The following is a 24536-nucleotide window of genomic DNA, read 5'->3' on the forward strand; positions in this document are numbered from 1 at the left end:
ATCCTTTTAACCAACTCAAGAATGCCTCAAGAAGATTTGATGATATTAGACATTAGATGATATTGTTCACATTTGGTTGAAACTACTTTTTCTGTTTCATACCATCTGCATTCCAACCCCAGTTAAAAAGTGACGTGCAATGAACAAGAAGTCAGTTGGAGAGAAGGAATTAGAATTGTTTAATGCCAGTTAATTCCACGGGTTTACTCTTTAGAATCATTAATTCAGACAGTTAAAGGGAATTTTGAGCTATTATAATTTTTCAGAGTCATTATAAATTTATTTATGATTCATTATAAGTGTTAATCTTCATCTCCATTTGTAGTATAGAACATGACAAACAAGACCAACTGGTCCACTTAAACCATTACATATAATTGGGATACTGAGTTTATCACTGCATTGGCTGCCAGGAGTCATGCACTAGGCAGAGGAGTAAAACACACAAAGTGCTGGAGAAACTCAGCAGGTCAGGCAACATCTATGGAAATGAATAGACAGTCCACGGTTCGGGCTGAGACCTTTCTTCAGGAGTGAGAAGGAAGGGGGAAGATGCCAGAATAAAAAGGTTGGGGGGAGGGGGGAGGAGGCTAGCTGGAAGGTGATGGGTGAAGCCAGGTGGGTGGGGATGATTGAGGGCTGGAGAGGAGAGTGGCCATAGGAGATAGGGAAAGCGGAGGGGACCCGGGGGAAGTAATAGGCAGGTGAGAATAGGTAAAAGGTCAGAATGGGGATTACATTAAATAGGATCCCTTCAAGGAGATGTTCACTTCCTTCAGCCAGTAGTAGGTCTTTATATTAGACTGTTTAATGGATGCGATCTAGAACTCTGTTTGCATTGGTTTGAACACCACCATACTCGGCATGAACCTTTAAGAACAAGGAAATAAAGCAATCTTGTCTTTTGATTGATTCAAGCACCTCAAATTCAGTTGCTTGTTCATTTGTATGCTATGGGATATTGCCCTCAGGGACTGAATTTCTTCACCATCTGTATTTTCCCTGAGAGAATGAGGTACAATTAGTTAGCTTCCAAAGTCACTTTAAAAGGTAACAAGTGGTTAGCTATTGAAATATCACAAGCAGACAAGTCCAGGCAAGGGCAACAAGCTTCCTTCCTTTCTAAGCTATGAAAAAATATTGCTTCAGGTTACTTACTTGCTATTGTGGTTAATTTAGGAGATATCTGAAAATTAGTAATCTCTTTGGCCTTGGTGAGTATCCCTTTCTGCAGACTTCCGAACAAAAAACTAAACTTCTTTACAGGTGTAAAGCTCTTGACAAGTGTAGTTTTTATTTTCAGTTTGCAAAAGTGTTCTTCTAAGAATTGACGCAAATTAATTAGACATACTCTTACTTTCTGCTCTTTAATTTACAGTTGATCGGTGAGGATATGGTCTCTAAATACATAGAAACATAGAAACATAGAAAATAGGTGCATCATGATGCTGTTCTTCATGTTCCTACTACTAGTTTAATTCTTTTGCTATAGCACATTCCATAAGATGTTGTATGATGTGAGGTGGCATGACACAGTAGTGTAGTAATTGGCACAACAGTTTACAGCAGCTTTGATTCCCACTGCTGTCTGTAAACAGAGTTTGTACATTCTCCCTGTGGTGGTGGATTTCCTCCAGCTACTCTAGATTATTCCCATATTCTGAGGATGTACAATTAGAGTTAGAGGGTTGTGGGCAAGCTATGTTGGCGCTGGATATTTGCTGGTGATATTTGCGGATTTGTGGGATGCCCAGAACAATTCTTGCTGATTTGATGTGACGAAAATGACACGTTTCATTGTATGTTTTGATGTACTTGTGACAAGTAAGATCTATTTATTTATTTATCTGTTTGTTTATTTATTTATCTGTCTAGTTATCTATCGGTCTATTTATTTATTTGCATGTTTATTAAATTTATTTATTATTCCTTTTTTACTTTCTTCATTTTACATTTTCTTCACATTCTGGGGATTTTGCGACTACTATCAAAGTTGTATTAGTGAACCATTATAAAAACCCTCATGAAAAGCTGTGGGAGTCCTATTATCCTCTTGAAGTACTACTGCCTGTAGTGAAGTTCATGAAACAAAATTCACGGTCATACATTTTAATCACAGTGCACTGTTCTTGGAACGGGTAAATTGGTTGAATATCTCACATATACCAAGGTACCTTGAAAAAAAGTGCATTTAAGATAGTACAAGGTAAAACAATAGCAGAGTGCAGAATAAATTTGTAGAGAAAGTGCAGTGCAGGTAGACACTGAGTGTAAAGTATCAAGGTAGACTGTGAGGCCAAGAACCCATCTTATTATTTTGGGGACCATTCAATTGTCTTATAACAGCTTTAATATTTCAAGTCAATTGAACTTCATTCTGATTTTCCTGAGAATCACATGCGTACCAATTTTATAAATAATGAAGATGTTACAGTTGTTCTATTTCTGATGGGCCTTTCTACTGCTTCAACCAAAGCACAAACCTGTTGGGCTATATTATTCCCCTTCCTCTTCAGATTTATCCCCTTAAGTCATGGAGTATTTTTCTATTTGGGTGAATTTGTAGTGCCCAGATTTTAGTTTCACTTTATCTTCAGTATTCTGAGTCACGGGCTGATGCAGCATTGTCACAGGCCCTTCAGCCACTGAGCAACAGCAAACATCAAGAACCTGTTTACGCCAATTTTATGCTAATCCCATGTTATTCTCCCCACCACTCCCATTAACCCATCTAAAGCTGCACAGTAGTAACACTGCTGGCTCACAGTTCAACCCTGACCTCCTGCAGCGCTGTCTGCCTGGAGTTTGCACATTCTGCCTGTGACTACATGGTTTTCCTCTTGGTTCTCCAGTCCCCTCCCACGTTTCAAAAATGTGCAGGTTGGTGGGTTATTTGGCCTCTGAAATTGCCCCACGTGTGTAGGTGAGTGGTCAGACTTACGGGGCGGGAAGTTTATGGGAGTGTTTGAGGTTGAAAGGAAGAACTGAGTTGTGCTAAAAGCAGAGATTGAGTAAGACGGGCCTATTCTCCCACAGGTTTAAAAAGGATGGCAGGTGATTACTTGAACATAAAAGGCTGACAGGTTATATGGTGAAAGGAGGCTTTCTCTGACATCTTTTGTCTAAGATACTGAGTTTCAAGATATTGCTGCTTGTAGGTAAATGAGTGTGATTCAGGAAGATAGCTCACAACCACCATCTTGAAGCATCTGATTGGTCATGCATGCAAGTCAAGTTCAAGTTTATTGTCCATAAGACCGTAAGGTATAGGAACAGAATTAGGCTATTTGGCCCATCGGGTCTGCTCCACCATTTCATCGCGGCTCCATTTTCCCTCTCAACCCCATCTCCTGCTTTCTCCCTGTATGCCTTCATGCCCTGACTAATCAAGAATCTATCAACCTCTGCCTTAAATATACCCAATGATTGATTATCATCTGACTGTATGGAGCTGAGAGGAAAAATGGACCAGCTATGATGAAATGGCAGGCAGACTCGATGGGCCAAATGGCCTAATTCTGTTCCTATGTTTTATGGTCTTATATATACAACCAAACAAAAGAACGTTTCCCCTGACCACAGTACACCCACACAACATATATTAAAAAATAAACAAAAATAGTACTATAAATAAGTTAATAAAATATAATTCAAACTGCATGTAGCAAAGCATAGAACAGGTAAACAGTACAGTAAACAGCTTGCTGTCCTAGTGATGAGGCCGTGGTGGTAGCAGGATATTCATTAGTTTCACAGCCAGAGGGATGAAGTTGTTACCCAGTCTGCCAGTCCTAGTCCTGATACGTCTGTACCTCCTTTCTGATGGTAGTGGGTCAAAGAGATTGTGGGATGGGTGGTAGAGATCCTCAACAATGCTTTGGGCCCTGCAATTCACCTGCATTGCTCCCAGTCATTGTCACAAATAGGGGAGAGGAAGACCTGGTGATCCTCTTGGCAGTTTTTACTGTCCCCTGTAGGATCTTGGGGTCCGATGCCTTGCAGCTTTCGTACCTTGCAATGATGCAGCCAGACAGGATACTCCCAATGGTGCTCCTGTAGAAAGTTGTTAGAATGGGGGCAGAGTGCCTTGCACGGCTGAATTTCCTCAGAAAGTGTAGGCACCACTGTGCCTTCTTGACTAGTGAGGACATGTTGTGAGTCCAGGTTAGATTGTCCATTATGTGCACACCAAGGAACTTTGCCCTCCTCACCCTCTCCATGGCAGAGCCATTGATGTGCAATGGAGAGCGATTGACCTGCACCTTGCTGAAGTCCACAGTCATTTCTTTTATCTTGTCCACATTGAGACTCAGGTTGTTGTTCTCTCACCATTTGACAACCCTCTCTAACCCCTCTGTCTATGCCGATGCATCATTATTGATAGGCCAACTCACTGTAGTGTCATCAGCAAAATTGATGGTACTCTTTGAGCTGAATCTGGCAGTACAGTCATGAGTCAGCAGTGTGAACAGCAGCGGGCTGAGCACACCACTTCTCAGCGTGATGGAGCTTGAGGTGTTGCTGCCAATTCCGACTGACTGCGGTCTTCCCATGAAAAAGTCAGTTAGATAGATCCAGTTAGATAGAGGGGTGTTGAGTCCCAACAAGGGCAGTTTACCCACCAGCCTCTAGGAACGATAATGTTAAACACTGAGCTGAGTCAGCAAACAGTACCCTGGTATATGAAGCATTGTTTTCCGTGTGGGACAGAATGGAGTGGAGGACTGAACTAACGACATCATCAATGAGCAGTAGGCGAATTGGAAAGGGTCCAATGTAGCTTTTATACGATCCATTACTCTCTGCTCAAAGCACTTCATGATTGTGAAAATCACTGTCACTGGGCGGTAATCATTTAGGCCAGTTACTGTTACCCTCTTGGACACAGGAATGATGGTGGCTACCTTGAAACCTGCAGGGACTGTGGACTGTTTCAGAAAGCTATTAAAGATGTTCGTTAAGACCTCTGTTAGCTGGACTGCATAGTTCCTCAGCACCTGACCAGATACGTTGTCCGACCCTGCAGCTTGGTGTGAGTTTACCGTGGCGAGGTCCTCCTCACCTCGGCCGCCAGTACCTGTTCCTCAGGAAGAGAGGGGGCTTTCACTTTCACATCATTCAGTTGGTCAAATCATGCATAGAAGGCACTCAGCCTATCAGCTAGGGTGGTGTCGCTGTTGTTGATGTGCAAAATGGACTTGAAATCGGTTGTGGTTTGTATACCTTGCCAGATGTTCCTGATGTTACAAAGGTGCCTGTGAATTTTCTGTCCGTACTCATGCTTTGCCTTCCTGATGGCTTGGGAGAGAGCGGCTGTTGCTGACCTTAGAGTTGACCTATCCCCCGATCTGAAGGCATCGTCCTGATCCCTAAGTAGTGTACAAACCTTTGCAATCAGCCATGGTTCCTGGTTAACCCTGGCAGTGGAGTGTTTAATCACGATAATGTCCTCAATCACTTTCCTATGTAGCCAGTCACCGATTCTGCATATTCATCAATATTGACATGATGATCGTAGGCAGCCGTCTCCCTGAATATGTTCCAGTCAGTGCTTTCAAAGCAGTCCTGCAGGGCTGAGGTGGCACCATCTGGCCAGATCCTGATCTCCCTGTAAATGGGTTTGATTTGTTTAGCCAGTGGCCTGTATGCAGGGATTAACAAAATGGATGTGTGGTCTGAGTATCCAAGGTGAGAGTGGGAGGAAGCCTTATAGGCTCCACAAACATTACTATAAACCAGGCCAAATATATTCTCTCCTCTGGTTAAGAAGTTGACATGCTGGTAGAAATTTGCCAGGCCTGTTTTTAAGTAGGCATGATTGAAGTCACCAACAACATCAGAATGAATGATATTGAGGATGCAGAGTGCGCCACAGAGGTCCTGCAGCACTTCTCCAGCACTCTGCAGCGCGGGGGAGCGGGATGTAAACAGCAATAATCACAATGGCAGTGAGCTCCCTTGGTGAGTAAGGGCCTGCTCTTCATTATTAAAAACTCTGCCTATGGTGAGCAGTGGGCCATTACTACTGAGGCATTCACACGCCAGTTCATATTGACGCAGACGCACATACCTCCTCCACGTGCCTTGCTGGAGGTCGCAGCAGTTCTCTCTATCCAAAAGGAGATTAGACCTTCTAGCTAGATGACAGAGTCTGGAATGGTGTCTTGAAACCACGTTTCTGTTATGCCGAGTGTGCGATAGTCTCTCATCTCTCGCTAGTTCAGACACAGGCACTGGTACTCCAGTTTACTTTCTGATGTTTACAAGTAGAATCGGTGGAGCATTGGCCTACAGGAATCCGCATTAAGTCTCGCTTTAATACCAGCGTGTCTACTGTGTTTCTGTGTTTGAGCACACTGCTTCCGATGGTCTCTCGCCCGAGTAGCTGTAGTAGACTGTGGTGAGAAGCAAGAGCCTGTAACTGCACAGCATCTACGTTATTCTGCTCGCTAGCGAGGTAGATTTTCAGACGTTGGTGTTCTCAATGTTCAGTAGTGTTTTTCAGTCATAGGAAAGATGAACTGGACAAAAAATTTCACCGTTGGTTGGAGCTGGAGTGACCGCTGAGTCCAGGAGTGCAGCCATCTTCTGATGTCATATACTATAAATAAGTCAAAGAATTTGCATTAGGAAAGAACAGAATGGAAAACTATGATGAAATGGTAAGGGTATCCATAAATAAGACAGTTGTTACTCAGATTAATAGATAGTGGTGAAGCAGCTGTTGTGGTAGACTTAATTTTGAAAGATGTGAACGGTACAAGGATATGCAATTGGTAAAGGCAATGCTGTTTTTCACGTGTGCCAATAAAATATTAACAGGTGTCTACATGTTCAGGACTGCCAAATTTGAGGTTTCCATGTAGGCAAGACACTGAGATGCTGAATCCATGCTTCATTTTACTTTAAACCATTTTGTATTAGAAGGTTGTAATCTAATCTGCTTGCCTTGTTCTCAGTTTGTTAATGTTTGAACCTCCTATATCACAGCTAACATATTGAATCCAATCCAGTCGAGTTGATGAAGAAGCAGCAATGCTGTTATAGCATGGCATGAACAAATGTCAGAATATTAGAATAGAGAATTTTATGCAATTTGATAGGCAGCAAGGTTGATATCAAAAAAATACTTAAGTATTTGAAAATATTAAATCTTCTGTAATTGATAACAGAGTTGTAGTGCATATTTAAGCAGTTAGCAGTGCTGCCTTTTTTAATCAGTATTTAATTTTGCTGTTTGTGTTCTGTCTCTAATTACTTCTGTTAATCAGCAGTTGAGAACCAACGGCTTGCTGTGGCCATATTTTTCTTGAAAATCTTAGTTATTATTCATTACGCAAAACAATTGGGAGAGATTATATACATGAATGGCCTTATCTTATATATCCTGACTGAAAATGAAGAATAGTGGTCTTAATTTTACAGTAGCTTTAATCTACCTTATGGAATAATAAGTGGTGAGGAGAAGGCAATAAGTCAACAAAGGGATACAGTGAACAGCTTTTGTTTTGAATGCCATCCGGACGGGTCATGTCGTACATAATTATAATGAGGTAGGAGAAAGAAAACAGTGCAGAATATGGTGTTGCATTTACAGAGAAAGTGCAGTGCTGTTTAACAAATAAACTGTAAGGGCGATAATGAGGTAGACTGACAGATCAAAAATGAGTGGTAGTCTTATTGAAAGGTGATACTTAGGGGCTTGATGATGTTTTCCCATAGTATAGGAGAGGTCCATCGATTAACAGTGGGAAAGAAGCTGTTCTTGAGTCTGCTGGTTCGTGTGCTCTGGCTTTTGTATCTTTCACCCAATGAGAAAAGGTAGAGGAGAGAAGGACTGAGATGAGAGAGGTCCTTGACTTTCAAAATCCAAGTAAACTTATTATCAAAGTACATATAGGCCATCATATAGAACCCTGAGATTCATTTTCTTGTGGGCAATCACAGTAAATGTAAGAAACTCAATAGAGCCAATAAAAGACCGCACCTAACAGGACAACCAATCTGCAAAAAAGCAAGCTGTGCAAATACAAAAAGAAAGAAAAAAATATATAAATAAATAAGCAATAAATATCGAGAACATGCGATGAAGAGTCCTTGAAAGTGTGTCCGAAAGTTGTGGAACAGTTCAGTGATGGGGTGAATGAACTAATTCCCTCTGGTTGAGGGTTAATAATCGTTCCTGAACCTGGTGGTGTGGGTCCTGAGGTTCCTGTACCTTATTCCTGATGGCAGCAGCAAGAAGAGAACATAGCCTGGATGATGGAGGGGTCCTTGATGATAGATGCTGCTTTCCTGCGACAGTGCTCTGTGTAGATGTGCTCAAATGTTTTAGGTGGCATGCCGAATCTTCGCAAACTTCTAAGAAAGTAGAGATGCTGCTGTGCTTTCTTCATAATGGCACTTGTGTGCTGGGTTCAGGACAGATCCTCTGAAATAATAACATTACGGAGTTTAAAGTTATTTACTCTGTCCACTTCTGATCCCCCGATGAGGACTGGGCTCATTGATCTTCGGTTTCCTCCTCCAGAAGTCAATAATTATTTCCTTGTTCTTGCTGACATTGAGTGAGAGTTGATGTTGTGGCACCACTCAGCCAGAGTTCCTGTATGCTGATTTGTTGCCACCATTGATTCTCCGTTAATGCCCTGACATATGTTAGCTGCTTTCCTGGGCAACGGGTTAAACGAGTGAGCAAAAAGAGATAAATGGAGAAATGGAAAATTATTCCCTTTGGTAGGAAGAAGAAAAAAGCAAAGAGATCTGGCTATACTTGTACAGGAAACACTACATACGCATATGAAATTTTCACACTTATTGCAAGGGGAATGGAAGCAAAGATGTCTTGCTTCAATTGTACATTGCCTTGGTGAGGCCACATCTCCTCTACTGCATGCAGTTTTGGTCTGATTTAACTGTTTATAAGTGGGTGCATGGACTGCCCTGCCAGGTGTGATGGTAGAGGCAGATACATTAGGGACTTTTAAGAGACTCTTAGATAGGAACATGGATGAAAGAAACATGACGGGATATGTTGAAGGGAAGGGTTAGATTGATCTTAGAGTAGGTTAAAAGGTCGACACAACTTTGTGGGCAGAGGGGCCTGTACTGTGCTGTAATGTTCTATGTTATGTTAAAAGATGTCCTAGCCCTCAAGGCAATGCAAAGGAGATTGGTCAATTGTTTACCAGGAGGAAGAGTTTGAGAAAGAATTCAGTTAATTAAACCTATTGTATATTTTGTAGAGTGATGGTCTTATTGAAAGGTGATACTGAGGGTTTATGACAGGGCACATGCTTTGATGATGTTTTACCATAGTCTGTGAATCTGGAACAAGAGAAGATACTTTTTGGATAAATGATTGCCTGTTTAAGATTAAAACGAGGAGGAATTTCCTTGAGATTCATGAATCTTTGGTATTCTTTACCCCGGAGAGTTTTGAATGCTGAAGCATGGCTGTGGAGATTGCGGAGGCATTAGCAATAATTTTTCAAAAGTCGATAGATTATGGCATGGTTCTGGAGGACTGGAAGATTGCAAATGTCACTCCGCTATTTAAGAAGGGGGCAAGGAAGCAAAAAGGAAATTATAGACCTGTTAGCTTGACATCGGTGGTTGGGAAGTTGTTGGAGTCGATTGTCAAGGATGAGGTTACGGAGTACCTGGAGGCATATGACAAGATAGGCAGAACTCAGCACGGTTTCCTTAAAGGAAAATCCTGCCTGACAAACCTATTACAATTTTTTGAGGAAATTACCAGTAGGCTAGACAAGGGAGATGCAGTGGATGTTGTATATTTGGATTTTCAGAAGGCCTTTGACAAGGTGCCACACGTGAAGCTGCTTAACAAGATAAGGGCCCCTGGAATTATGGGAAAGTTACATATGTGTATAGGGCGTTGGTTGATTGGCAGGAAACAGAGAGCGGGAATAAAGGGATCCTATTCTGGTTGGCTGCCGATTACCAGTGGTGTTCCACAAGGGTCTGTGTTGGGGCCACTTCTTTTTACATTGTACATCAACGATTTGGATTATGCAATAGATGGCTTTGTGGCTAAGTTTGCTGATGATACAAAGATAGGTGGAGGGGCCGGTAGTGCTGAGGAAACAGAGTCTGCAGAGAGACTTGGATAGATTGGAAGAACAGGCAAAGAAGTGGCAAATGAAATACAATGTTGGAAAGTGTATGATTATGCACTTTGGCAGAAGAAATAAACGGGCAGACTATTATTTAAATGGGGAGAGAATTCAAAGTTCTGAGATGCAACGGGACTTGGGAGTCCTCGTGCAGGATACCCTTAAGGTTAACTTCCAGGTTGAGTCGGTGGTGAAGAAGGCGAATGCAATGTTGGCATTCGTTTCTAGAGGAATAGGGTATAGGAGCAGGGATGTGATGTTGAGGCTCTATAGGTCGCTGGTAAGACCTCAGTTGGAGTACTGTGGGCAGTTTTGGGCTCCTTATTTAAGAAAGGATGTGCTGACGTTGGAGAGGGTACAGAGAAGATTCACTAGAATGATTCCGGGAATGAGAGGGTTAACATATGAGGAACGTTTGTCCACTCTTGGACTGTATTCCTTGGAGTTTAGAAGAATGAGGGGAGACCTCATAGAAACATTTCAAATGTTGAAAGGCATGGACAGAGTGGATGTGGCAAAGTTGTTTCCCATGATGGGGAGTCTAGTACGAGAGGGCATGACTTAAGGATTGAAGGGCGCCCATTCAGAACAGAGATGCGAAGAAATTTTTTTAGCCAGAGGGTGTTGGATCTAAGGAATTTGTTGCCACTGGTGGCAGCAGAGGCCAAGTCATTGGGTGTATTTAAGGCAGAGATTGAAAGGTATCTGAGTAGCCAGGGCATCAAAGGTTATGGTGAGAAAGCGGGGGAGTGGGACTAAATGGGAGAATGGATCAGTTCATGATAAAATGGCGGAACAGACTTGATGGGCCGAATGGCCGACTTCTGTTCCTTTGTCTTATGGTCTTATATACTCAAGGCTGAGATGGATCAGTAGGGAAATAGAAAGTGATGGAGGTGGTGGTGGGTCAGACAGGATAGTGGAGCTGAGGCCAACAACCAGATCAGTCATGTGATTGAGGAACGAGCTGCGAACGGAAGTGGTAGATGTGGATTCGATTGAAACAGTTAAGAGAACCCTGGATAAGTTCATAGATGGGAGGGGTATAGAGAGCCATGGTCCACGTGTGGGTTGATGGAACTAGGCAGAATAACAGTTCACATGGATTAGATGAGTCAAAGGGTCTGGTTCTGTGCTAGAGTGTTACTATGATCTTATTGACTGGCCAAGCAGGTTCAAAGGCCTTCTTGCAGTCATTTTTATATTAAGTGCTAATTCACAGTTAATGGGCAGTTAATCTTGCCCTTGATTTCCCCTTACAATGGAAACGTGTCTCCCTGGTCCATCCATCACTCTCCCTGTTATTAGTCGTTTACCAATGTAATTATTATTTTAAGTTATCTTTCCCTGTTAATGAAGGATCAACATGTTGTGTAAATTGTCCCAATTAGGTTCCTGACACTTTTCACAAAGCCAAGTAACTGGATTTATATTAATTTGTGGCCTTTTGATATTGCTTCCAGTCACCTAGTCTCCTCTGATGATAATCAACTTCCATACGGGCCATTGGACTACCTCGGTAGTGTTTGAATCTTAACATAGATCACTAAGGGCTGAACTGTTATGGACAAAGTCCTGGCTAGCCCACAGGTAGTAATATATCACTGTGTTGTAGTATTTTTGAAAGTGCAGTGGATGGAGGGCTGGGCCAGGAAGCTACATTGAGCAGGGAAATTTGCAGGGTTGTAAATTTTGATCCAAACCTTGTTTTTTAATGCTTGAACATTGAGCTAGATGTTTAATAGGGGAGGAAACAGTATTGTCTAATCTGGCTATCTTGGTTGATAAAGGACAAGGCCTTCAGAGGAAATTAAGAAGGAAACTGTAAATTAAACATCGTCATATTTGGAGAACATTAGACTAAAAGTGATGTTATTTGAAGAACTATAGATTTAAAACCACGTTATTTGGAAATTAAAAACAATATTATTTGGAGAACTGTAGATTAAAAGTATTTTTTAGCCTGAACCAAATTTAACTATGTGGCTTCATGTGGCATAGTTCCTGGACCTTTGGTTGTTTCATGCATGGCGTGATGTCAGGCTTGTATAATTCTGCTCAGGTTTAGACCTTGAATGTAGCGGCAAGTGTGTTTATTATAGAATATCTTGTAAGTGTAATTAAAGACTGTCTTAACATTGTAGAAATAGTATTATTGTTATAGATTGATATGATGACAGTGCAATCTATTTAAATTATATGGTAACTAAATCTGTTAAATTGAAATTCTTATATGGTATTATTTATTTTGCTTATTCCAAATTACTGAATAACTCAAAGATAGCTGAATTAACAGGTAGCATAGTGGATAGCACAGTGTTTTACAGTACCAGTGACCCGGGTTCATTTCTCACCATTGCCTGTAAGGAGTTTGTACGTTCTCCCCACGACTGCGTGGATTTCCTCCGGGTGCTCTGGTTTCCTCCCACAGTCCAAAGACATATAGGTTGGTTGGTCCCATTATCCCATGCTTAGGCTAGGGTTAAATTGGTGGTTGCTGGGTGGTGCAGCTTGGAAGTGCCAGAAAGGTCAATTTTGTGATGTATCTCAATAAGTAAATAAAAATTTCTTAATGCAATAGCTGAGCTTGATACAAAACAATAACATTTACAAATCTGCATTGTGAATTCCTTGAAATGAGGGAAACTTGTACTGAACATTGCACAGAACTATTTATTTTTCAAAATGAAGTATCATGTAATCTATCAAAGATGAAACAATTTTTTTTACCCAACTAGACCAGGTTCAATCCAGTTATCTAATGGTTTAGTTTTTTTAAATAGATTGCATTGCATATGTAGTCAGTAATAGAATCGAATGACTTTTAGCTTGTTTCAGAATAATGAAGCTTTGAAGTTTATGGATGCATCCACACACATGGGTATCAAATTGTCACACAGGTAACATTCTACACCACACTTCAAACAGAGTATAGGCAAAAGAGAATGGAGGCACTCCCACCAATTCAAAGTATCTTCATCAAATTGTCACGCTGTTAAGTTTTATATAACAAAAAAAGTAACCTAGACTAGCGATTAATTGATCCATTTTTTTTTCTCGTTAAAACAAAGTGTAGGATAAATTCCTCTTGTCACTGGGTTGCACACAGTCCGAACTTCAAACAGACAAAAAAAATGTGCTGTGCCTACTATGATAGTTCTACCCTCACAGTCAGATTTATGAGATGTCACTTATCACATATTATAAAATATTCATGGTAATTTCTTGATTCCAATGACATTGTAAAAACCCAGCTCAGGAAACAACTGATTAATAGCAAGTGTGGACAACTGAATTAAGGAAACTATGACAGTTGGAGTATTGTCATGCTGAGGACTGGCAAAATACTTCTTTTCCTCATGCTGTTGTATTACAAATGAAAGAGAAAAGGAAATAGTATAGAATTGGTTCTGAATTGTATTTCTACTCTTACCTTCGTCTGACTCTTGAGAATTGTGAATCTGCCAGACTATACTAAGGGCTTTTTCACTTAAGCTTGAAATTGAAGAAGTGAATTATTTATAAGCATTGTGTCAGTAGATCTAAGCATTGCAGTTTTGTGAAAATGTTGTTTTTATATGAAAAAAAACGGAAGTGGTCCCAGTACCAGAATGCTGTAATAACCATGGTTTAGCAACCTGCCCAGTGTTGCTTACTGTGGTCTTGAATAATTCACAGTGTTTATTGACAATATACAAAGAAATTACAAGCCTTAAGAATCAAAACATTCCCGTAAAGAAAGGGACCATTTAGAGTCCAATCTTTGTATGCCTAAGGATAATAAAAAGGCACCTATAGTACCTGATAAGTTGGTAAAAACATCTTTATTTTAATTGGTTAGGAAAATGTTGCACAAGTACTGTACATAAACTAGTACTGAGCAACACCTCCCCCACACACCCACTCTCTGCACTTCACTATGTGTAAATTTTAGATTAAATACCACTTTGACTAATTACTCTGAAGTTGAATTGCACATTTGTCTTTTTGATCATGTATGACTATTGGTGAATGAGCAAGTTTACGGAACCAAAACGATTGAATGAGAAGAACAGCACTTGATTTTGTTTTGACTTTGCAGCTGAGCTTAAGTTAAAAGTAATACCTCATACTGACTAAATGTAAATAATGTGTAAGCTTTAAAAAGGTCCTCCACATTTGTCAAATTAATTTCCTCGTGGATGCATTTGAAGCCAAAATTTTCAAATATTTCAAAGCAAACAGCAGATGTGTTAGAAAGAGAATTGCCAATGGGCAGGGATTTAGGTATTTACAATAAAAATCATACCTAGTGTATTAAAGTTCTCAGAGTAGATGAGAAATTGGCAAACAACTTCCTGTGTGGAAGCAGGCTTAACTTGGTTTTTGAATGCATGGAGGATTAAAACTAAAAGCTACATGAAACTAACAATAAATATTATGATCCGATAGAAAAGGATCTACGTTCATTAACTTCCTTTATTTTGTTTTATAATTGATTCTCGCTTACAGAGTATCTGTGATTTGAAGAGGCAATAAATGTTTTTGACTTGCAGTGTACTGTTTTGTATTCTCACTCAACTGTCCAGGAACTGTTTTAAGGGACTGTGTTTTAGACAATATAAGCCTTCTCTGTCTTGTGCTATTGTGCCTGAACACATTATTAGTGAGATAAACCATTACTTGTAGGAAGTTTTAGCAGTATTGAACTATGTTCTCCATACTTACCACAAGAATGCTCTGTAACTAGTGTTTTGTTTTGCATTAGCTATTATTTAAAACCAACACAAATAACAAAGGTTTTAGGCATGTCATTATCAAAACAGAACCCAGAGACAATCATATGTTGGATTCTGAATATTAACCTGTTTTTTTCTCAATTAAAAATCTGTCTTATCAATGGAACTGTTGCCAAAATATGTTTCTACTACTTACTGTTGAAGATGCAAACTATTCTGAACCATTCTACCCATAATGCGTGAAGAATTATCATATCTGAGCTGAAAATAGGGTTAGATTCATTTTAATCATTTTCTTTGGTTTCATGTTTACCCTTTCTGTATCTAACAAAAAAAATCTGTATAACTTTCTTTGTTTCACATCAGTACCATTGACATCTTAATCCTGTACAGTTGAGTCCATATAAAGGCGCACCTGCTGAAAGCATAGAGTCCCATTTTACACTATCCATTGAATTTCTGATCTAAGTATAGCCCAGTGATATATGCCAACATCCCTGATCAGCAGTGTTGGTCATGTCTTTATCAAGACTCAACTGCATTCCAATAGATTTATATTACTGCTTTTTGTAATGAAGTGCAATCTCTTGTATAAAAATGCTTAATGCTTTAAAAGACCTTCTACCTGAATTTGCCTTCTTAAACTTTCCTTTCTGTACTTTGCTCTGTTTGCAGAAGTATTGCATGTGAAGTCTAATCTGTATTTTAAATAGCTGTTACACTCTGTAATGTATAACTACTGCATATAGTATTTTCTGACTTTATTCTGAAGTGGCATCTTGCTAATAAACATTGATCTTTGAATATTTGGTGGTGTAATGTCATGTTGACTTGCCATAACTAAAAGTGCCCAAATTAAGTTGCAGGTGCCCTATTTGCCAAACCAATGCAAAGGTTCAGAAATGTACCTATAACCAACCAAAAATATGCAATGCACTGACTATAACATATCAAAACCTTTCTTAAGCAAATCATAAATCTCAAATCATTTTGACTATAAAAGGCTGTATGATTTAAATGATATAACTATGTTAAGATACTGTGCATTCTTCTAAGTCAGTAGTAGAAAGTCCCACCTCTGACTCCCCCCCCCCCACCTGTGGCTGTTCAATCAAGTTGGATAATGTTCATTTGAGCTGAACTTGTTGATGTCCCATGATGATGCTCACTGACAAAATTTTAAGGAATCTTCTATTATTGCAGTTGTGTTCCTCTCTCTCAATATTTTTCCTTGCTTTTTACATTTCTGTCTGTATATCCACTTAGTCATTGTCATCTTTCTTCCCTGTGTATATCTTTAAACCATGTATTATGTGTCTCTCTGATCTTTCTTTGACGAGCCTCCTCTCCTCTGTCCCATGTCCTTATCTCTCACTCTGTATATGTCTTAGCACATGAACCTTTGCTGATTTATTCAATCTGTAACTTTCTGTTCTCCTTGGTACTTGCCTAACTTTTGTTATTTCTCATAACTATTCTACAATCGCTCTGATTGATCCATGTGATTTAATCCAATATCATTTAAAGTTTTGTGCTAAAGTTGAAGGCATGCGGAAGGAAGATAAGAGACAGGGGCCAGAATCCATGAAGGTAATGCATTGTATGAGTGTGAAAGCACCTGGGGGCTTGTTTTGGGAGAAGGAGAATAGAGGCATGAGAAGAGCAGTCTGGAAACATCTTTCTTCTACAGTAGATCTAACCAATTCCAAAGCAATATGGGAGCACCTGAAAGGATGCCACAAAGGTTCAGCTGGAAGTATGTGTTCATCTCTTTTGGGGCAAAAATGGAATTTCTGGGTTTGGGAGCCAGCATGACATAGCTCAAAGCTAATTTCCGAGGTTACAAATTAATGTGGAGAACCAGGGAAAGTGGTAAAATTTGGGCATGGAGATTATTGTTATGGGATTAGAACATGGTGCTGGAAATAACAGTAGGGACAGGCTCTCGAGCATTAAAGTCATATAACTACTGCATTAGCATCTGCAGATTTAGAATATACAAGTAGAAGGGAAACCCCAGTGTTACTGTCCACAGGCTATTCTTGGGAGGGATCTGAGCCCTAGCAATATATAAAGAGCCTGGAATTACATGAGAAGTAGAACCTCTTGCCAGCTTAAAAACTTCTGAATATAGATTTCCAATCATCTGGATGCCCCTCAGTGTCATATGATTGTTTTAAATGCATTAAAAAGTCACATGAACATTGCTATTACACTTTTCAACAAATGGAAGTTTGGCATACATCCAAGGCTGGGTGGCACCCTTGAAAAGAGGAACAGGATGAACTTTTCAGATGGAACAGATATTCCATAATATTCTATAAAATTTTATAAGAAACATGCATGACATTCACAAGTGTCTTGGCTTATTCGTTTATAAATTCACCAAATTAAAAATCAATTTGATAAATGGCTAAACGTTACTTCCAGAGGGACAGTGACTACTGATTGGTGTGATCAGGCTTTCAACTTCCTCATAAAAAAAATTGTGCACAGAAAATAGAAATGAAAATGAATCGTGTTTAGACCTGGGACTGCCGTTACTCTAAAATATTTCTTTATTCTATTATGGTAAAACACACAAAGATTATTAATAAATGCAGTTATATTTCTCCTGCATGGGTAACAGTTGGGCACATCATTTGCACTGTCAACAGCATTTCCAAGTGTTTTGTTGTACTAGTTGTCCTGTAATCTTATAAAGAAAATCCATGTGAGTAATTCTACAATTCCATAATAAAAATATAGAAAACACTGCTAATAGTTAACAGGTTGGGCAGCTTCTGTGGAGACAAGTAACTTTACAGATGAATGACATTTCATCAGACCTTTCATTGAACTTAACTGTTTCTCCCTTCATAGATGTTGCCCGACCTGCTAAGTATTTTAGTGTTTGTGTCTTTTTATATTTCAAGCATACTCAAGTTATTGTTTTCCACAATTCCATAGTTATTCCTGATGTTGGGGGAGTCCAGAACCAGAGGCCACAGTTTAAGAATAAGGGGTAGACAATTTAGAATGGAGTTGAGGAAAAACTTTTTCACACAGAGGGTTGTGGTTCTGTGGAATGCTCTGCTTCAGAAGGCAGTGGAGGCCAATTCTCTGGATTCTTTCAAGAAAGAGTTAGATAGAGCTCTTAAAGATAGCGGAGTGAAGGGATGTGGGGAGAAGGCAGGAAAAGGGTACTGATTGTGGATGATCAGCCATGATCACAGTGAAATAGTGGAGCTGGCTTGAAGGGCTGAATGGCCTACTCCTGCACCTATTGTCTATTGTCTATTATCTATTCAGTTGTACCCGTGTAGACCATTTTGTGTAATACATAGCATGAATTTTGCTGCATTTTTGCAATGAAATTGCAACTGAACATTTTAGCATTTGGCTGCCCATTGTTAATTGCATATTTTTTGTGGGAGAATAAATTACCTTATATTCAAGGTTTCTTTCTCCACCCAACTATTCCCAGAGTCAACTTGGAAAATTAGCTTTTATCTATGTTGTGATATTCAATTTATAATATAGCTATAACAATATTGATATTACAAATATTCACAGAAGTTATCTATTGTGAATTTATAATTTCAAAAACGGCCTCCCACCTTTGGTTGCATTTCTTATTGGGCTTAACACTTGAAAGGAGTTATTGCTAAAGTTCAAATAAAGTATGTATACGTCACTTGCGATTCAGTTTCTTGCAGGCATTCACAGTAGAACAGAGAAATACTATATAACCAATGAAAAACTACACATAAGAACTGACAACCAATGTCCATAGGAGGACAGACTGTACAAATACAATAAATAATACTGAGATCGTAAGTTGTAGAGTCCTTGAAAGTGAGTCTATAAGGTTCAAGTACATTTATTATCAAAGTATATACATTATCCAATTAAAATTCATCTCCTTCCGGGCAAAGAAACCCAAAAGAACCCTTAAAAAAAGACCGTCAAACACCCAATGTGCAGAGAGGATAAAAAAATTGTGCAAACGATAAAAGTAAGCGAGTAGCATTCAGAATGGAAGTGAGTCCATGAAGCCTGGGGTGGATGGAGCAGGCCACAGCCTCCGTCTCAGTTCAGTGCACAGCCAAGTAAACATCACAGGGCCCACAGGCACAAAGCCTGGAGCAGCCAGGGTCTATAGGTTGGGGAGTCAGTTCAGTGTTGAGCTTATTCAGGAGCCTGATGGTTTTTAGTTTCTAAACGTCATCTGCCCACTGAAAACTGCAAAATCAGAGGGAGAATTGTTTTTAAATGATTTTGAACATGTTTCACAATTCTCACCAACAATGCTAAAAGACAGCAAATTGATTGCTGCATTTATTTTGATAGGTAGAACATAGCACAAGGGAGATTAGGGTGTTCCCCTGGGTTATTATAAATGTTTTAATAACTGTCAAATATACGATAACGGGTCTTTTAATTATATAATTAAGTGAATTGTGTTAACTGTTGGAAAAAAGAATGCCTTTTGTTATATTATACTGAAAGTGTTGGATTAGCCAGCTGCTTTGCATTCAAGCAGGCTCCTTGTTTGCAAGATGGAGGGGAGGGAGATTCTGTCTATCCCAGTCTTGTTTTTTTTACTGGTAGATTCTGTAAATGACTGTGGTATTCAAAGAATTGCAATAAGAGTTAAATAACTGGCAAAATCTTTCTCACTGAACGTTAGAAGATAACTTGATTTCTCACTGTAAATAACCATGACCAAGAAAATATAATTTTAGCACCATTTTTTAGATGACCATCCACTGTGCTGTTCTTTGAGACCTAGCTGGAGGTGTCCTTGTTCTTCAATATATACTTTATTTTCATCTTTCCTCTGCTCTCCTCACATCTGTCCCACATACATTCGGTAACCAGCTGATCAAAGTCAAAGCTGTATTTGTCATATGCAAATTAGATGTGTAAGAGGTGTAATAAAAAACTTACTTGCAGCCGTATCACAGGGACATGGCATCATATAAGCAGCATTCACAATAAATTATACACAACTTTTACAAGAAAGAACAATTAGAATTTAAAAAAAAAGTATTTTAGTGTAAAGTGATCATAGTGTTAAAGCAATTAGGGTTGTGCAAGTTGTTTCAAGAACCAAACGGTTGAAGGAAGGAATTCTTGAAGCTAGTAGTGTTGGACTTCAGGCTTCTTCATCTCCTGCCTCTGGTAGCCACGAGAAAATGGCATGGCCCGGGTGGTACGGATCTTCATGATGGATCTTGACTTCCGGAGGCAGTGCGTTGCATAGGAACTACAAGAAGTGGGGAGGAATGTGCCCGTGATGGTATGTTCTCATCTGACTAGATAGGATCTGGCAACAATTGAGAAACTTGACTTGGAATATCAAAGAGCACTGGAATTTCAACTGCTAGTGCAGCTCAATGTTAGTTCTGAGCTATCCATATCAATAATTTCAGACAACACACATAAAAGTTGCTGGTGAACGCAGCAGGCCAGGCAGCATCTATAGGAAGAGGTACAGTCAACATTTTGGGCCGAGACCCTTCATCAGGCCTCGGCTCGAAACGTGGACTGTACCTCTTCCTAGAGATGCTGCCTGGCCTGCCTTCACCAGCAACTTTTATGTGTGTTGCTTGAAATCCAGCATCTGCAGGTTTCCTCGTGTTTGCATCAATAATTTCAGAATCAGGTCTGATATCACTGACGTACCGTGTATCAGGTCTGATCTCACTGATGTACCGTGTATCAGGTCTGATAACACTGACGTACCGTGTATCTGGTCTGATATCACTGACGTACTGTATAGAGTGACATTTGTTGTTTTGCAGCAGTACAACAAATAGCAACTACGTAGACAAGAGCAAAAAATAGTGAGGTAGTGTTCATGGGTCGGTTCTTTATCTTCAGAAATCTGATGGCAGAGGGAAAGAAACTGTTTCCAAAACGTTGAGTGCATGTCTTCAGGCTCCTGTACCACCTCATTGATGAGAAGAGGACATGTCCTAGGTGGTGGGGGGGAGGTCTTTAATGCTGGATACCTCCTTTATGAGGCATTGCCTTTTGAAGATGTCTTCAATGCTGGGGAGGCTAGTGCCCATAATGTAGCTGGTTGAGCTTGCAACTCAATGTCATTGCAATACACTGATTATATTCTGAATCTTTATACGTTGTTGGTAGCTGATAGCCAGTAGCATTAGGTTAGTAAGAATTAGTCACTTTATAAAGTATGATCTTTCACTGAGAAACTGCTTCAGTAGGATCATGGTAGTCCCCAGAGGACCTTGTATTGTTGTGGACAACACAGTTCAAATCTCATCAGAGCATTAGCGGAATTTAAATTCAAGTCATTCCAAAGCTGGATGATAACTGGATTAGTAATAGTGACAAAAAAAAACTACCATATCTACCGTATGTAAAACCTGTTAGGTTTAATAGTGTCCGGGGAAGAAAACTGCCTGCCCTTATCTCGTGTGGTCTAGGCGTAGTTAATCCTTGCTCTCTGCAGTGGTCCAACATGGACAGTTAGAGATGGATGCTAAGTGCTAGTCTTCAGAGTAATATTCAAGTCCCAGGAAAACATAAATGTAAAGAGCTGTACCTATTTTAGTCTCTAACAAGTTGTATTTTTGATTGAACGGCCTACTCAAAAGCAGTTGTTACATATACTCAGTGGCCGTTGTATTTGGTACGGAGTGCATGTGTATGGTCTGCTGCTGTAGCCCATCTACTCCAAGGTTCGATGTGCTGTGCCTTCAGAGATGCTATTCTGCACACCATTGTCATAACGCGTGGTTATTTGAGTTACTGTCACCTTCTTGTCAGCTTGAACCAGTCTGGCCATTCTCCTCTAAACTCTCATTAACAAGGCATTTTCACCTGCAGAACTGCTGCTCACTGATGTTCAATGTTTTCGCACCATTCTCTATAAACTCTAGAGACTGTTGTGCATGAAGATCCCAGGAGATCAGCAATTCTGATATACTCAAACCACCCCGTCTGGCACCAACAATCATTCCACAGTCAAAGTCACTGAGATCACATTTCTTTCCCATTCTGATGTTTGATTTGAACAACAACTGAACCTTGTGACTATATCTGCATGCTTTTCTGCACTGAGTTGCTGCCACGTCACTAGTTGATTAGATTATTGCATTAATGAGCAGGTGTGTAATTGTACCTAAAGTGGCCACTGAGTGTAAATACAGACAGGAAAATAAATAATGTAAAACCTGGGTTGCTTTAACTGATTGAAGAACATCTTTATGCAAATAAACATTGCCAGATCAAGCAATGATGAATGTCTGAGTTTCAAGCACTTCAATACAGAATAATGTTTTTTGATTAGATATTCCCAATGGCAAGTGAAGCTTCTTACAAAGAGTTCTGCTTCCAAAGTTGACAACAAGGTTTGCAGTTGAAATGTAACAAAACTGTAATCAGTTGTATTCAAAGCAGTTGAATTTTTATCGTGTTAATGATGCTGTTTGCAAGTTTTTGTTTTCGTGCAACAGTACTAATTTATTCTGACCATCACTGTTGGCAATCAACAGCATTTGCTGCGGATTTCGCTCCAGATCTTGTCAAGAAGCTGACCTTTCTTTGCAGACTAATGCCAGCAGCATCAAAAACCATAGAAATCTGTTTCTGACAGTGCAGGAAATTAAACGTAGGATTTTTTTTTTGAAAAATGACTAATGACTTTATTTGGTCTGTGAGTTATATTGATCTTTACTTAGTAAATGGCAATCATGTCATGAATTTTATTTTTGTTCACCATTTCCAATGCTGTAAAAAAAACTGTGTGATGAAGTTGCTTGAATGACTTGTTTGTGGAGGCCTCCTATTAATAACTTAAACTAAATGCTAGGGTGGAGGGGAGTGGCTGTGGCCAAAGACGACTGTCTTTGTATTCAGCTTGGTCAAGATCAGGAATTTGCTGAGTGCGATGTCGTGGGCGCATACCATTCCATGACACCAAACACTGGAGCTCCACTGTGTAATGGTATCCAGTAATAATGTGTTTAAATTCTGGTTGTGTACAGTTTCTTCGGCTGTCTAGCCTGAACCAGTCTAAAAATAGTCAGGAGTTTAACCAGTTGAAATGCTGAATTCCTTTTCAAATCACAGTATCTTGTCATATCTCTACTGTTGGTTGCCTGTTACAAGTTGTCACAGCCCATAGCATATGCAAAATGGCTAAGAATTAACAGACCATGCTTGATTTGTGAGAGCAGCAGTTAAGGGAATATTGATGACACATGCAGGTTATAACCTGTGCTATGCTTCAGCTTTACAGAACTGAAGCTAACTGTCAAATCTATTTCACTCTTAATTTAGAGAACCACTATCTTTAACACCAGCGACTCCAGGCCCATGGAAAGAGAATAGATATTCGATAACTTAAGACAAGTCTCTCTACCTCTTAAAGATTTTTGTTGGCAAGTCAACTGGAAAATAAATGCTAAAGCCATGCATCAGCAAAGGCAAAGAAGTATTAATCAATTCTGACAAATTCTTTTAATTTCCTGCAGCAGATGTAAGTCAGACTTCTGAAAATCATAGAAAATATTGACAATAGCGTTGAGGTCTATTTCAAATAAACGAGTTTATTGAAGTGCAAATACACTGCAGGGGCAAGCATGCACTGATCAGTTTCAGACCTTTGCAGTATTCTTTTTACAGTTAAATAATTATTACTTAAAAGCAGACTTTCTGCCAAATTATAGTCATTCTTTAAAATTCACAGTATAAGGTTAGTGATCAGAATTCACTGTTTCTTTCAGATGTGGATGACTTTAAGTTTGACCCGTTTGGTAACTTCAGCAATGGCTCGGCAGTGAGCAGCTTGACCAGTTATGATTGGTCTGAGAAAGAGGACCCTGGCTTCCAGATTAAGAAGCAGCCATCGTACTTTTTTAATCCAGAAAGCAGATCCTTATCCTCCACATCAGTGCTACGGAAGAAAGAAACTTCTTTCGGCAGCTCTGAGAACATCACTATGACAACTGTCTCCACGGTAACCACATTCTCAGCTGAGGATGCAAGCTCCCATCATAAGTTTGATGCCTTTAGAGACTTCAAAGATACTGCAGAGCAGACCAAAGAGAAAAAGGAAAGTAGTAATACTGACTTTGGGGATATTGCAATTACTTCATCTAGGGGGGGAGAGATTACAGAGCCTAATGTGGCAGAATCAACCCTGGGTGACGCAGAACAAAGTACTGAGGTCCCCGTCACAAATGGGGCTTCCTCTGAAGAAACAAAAACTGAAACCTTTGATGAATTTGGAGAATTTCAAAGTGAAAAGCCCAAAATTAGTAAATTTGATTTTCTAATGGCTAGTTCCCAGGGAAAGATGAAATCCAGCGAAGAGATGATCAAGAGTGAGATGGAAACATTTGACCTTTCCGTACAAGGTATGTAGTGACAGTCTGTATCTAGTCCTAAATTGATATGGTAATATTACTACCTAAGCTCAAAATTGGCTTTTGCAAAAGCATGTACTTGGTGAAAAGAAAATTTAGATTTCTGGGAAAAAATGTTCAAATTTTAAAACTACAGTTAGTTGTATTGCCTGTTTTGAGTTTACAAAGAGCAACTTTATAAACTTGTGTACTAACCTACTTCAAGGAATTATTGAATATTTTATGCACTGAGTTTCCTTCTCAATGACATCATTAACAGCAGCTTATATTTATGTATCTTTAAAGTAAGATATGTC

At 39.6% G+C, this 24536-nt stretch overlaps 1 protein-coding gene across 5 annotated transcripts in view; it reads left to right on the forward strand.

The window, feature by feature from the left end:
- synrg (synergin, gamma) overlaps window positions 1-24536 on the forward strand; it is a 124564-nt gene that overhangs the window by 63388 nt on the left and 36640 nt on the right. For all 5 annotated transcript variants that reach the window (XM_072243347.1, XM_072243348.1, XM_072243351.1 and 2 more), the window contains one exon: window positions 23599-24231. In XM_072243347.1, the coding sequence (XP_072099448.1) occupies window positions 23599-24231 (633 nt within the window). The remainder of the gene's footprint in view (window positions 1-23598; window positions 24232-24536) is intronic.

The sequence above is a fragment of the Mobula birostris genome, chromosome 25 (genome assembly GCF_030028105.1).
Source record: "Mobula birostris isolate sMobBir1 chromosome 25, sMobBir1.hap1, whole genome shotgun sequence".
NCBI lineage: Eukaryota > Metazoa > Chordata > Chondrichthyes > Myliobatiformes > Myliobatidae > Mobula > Mobula birostris.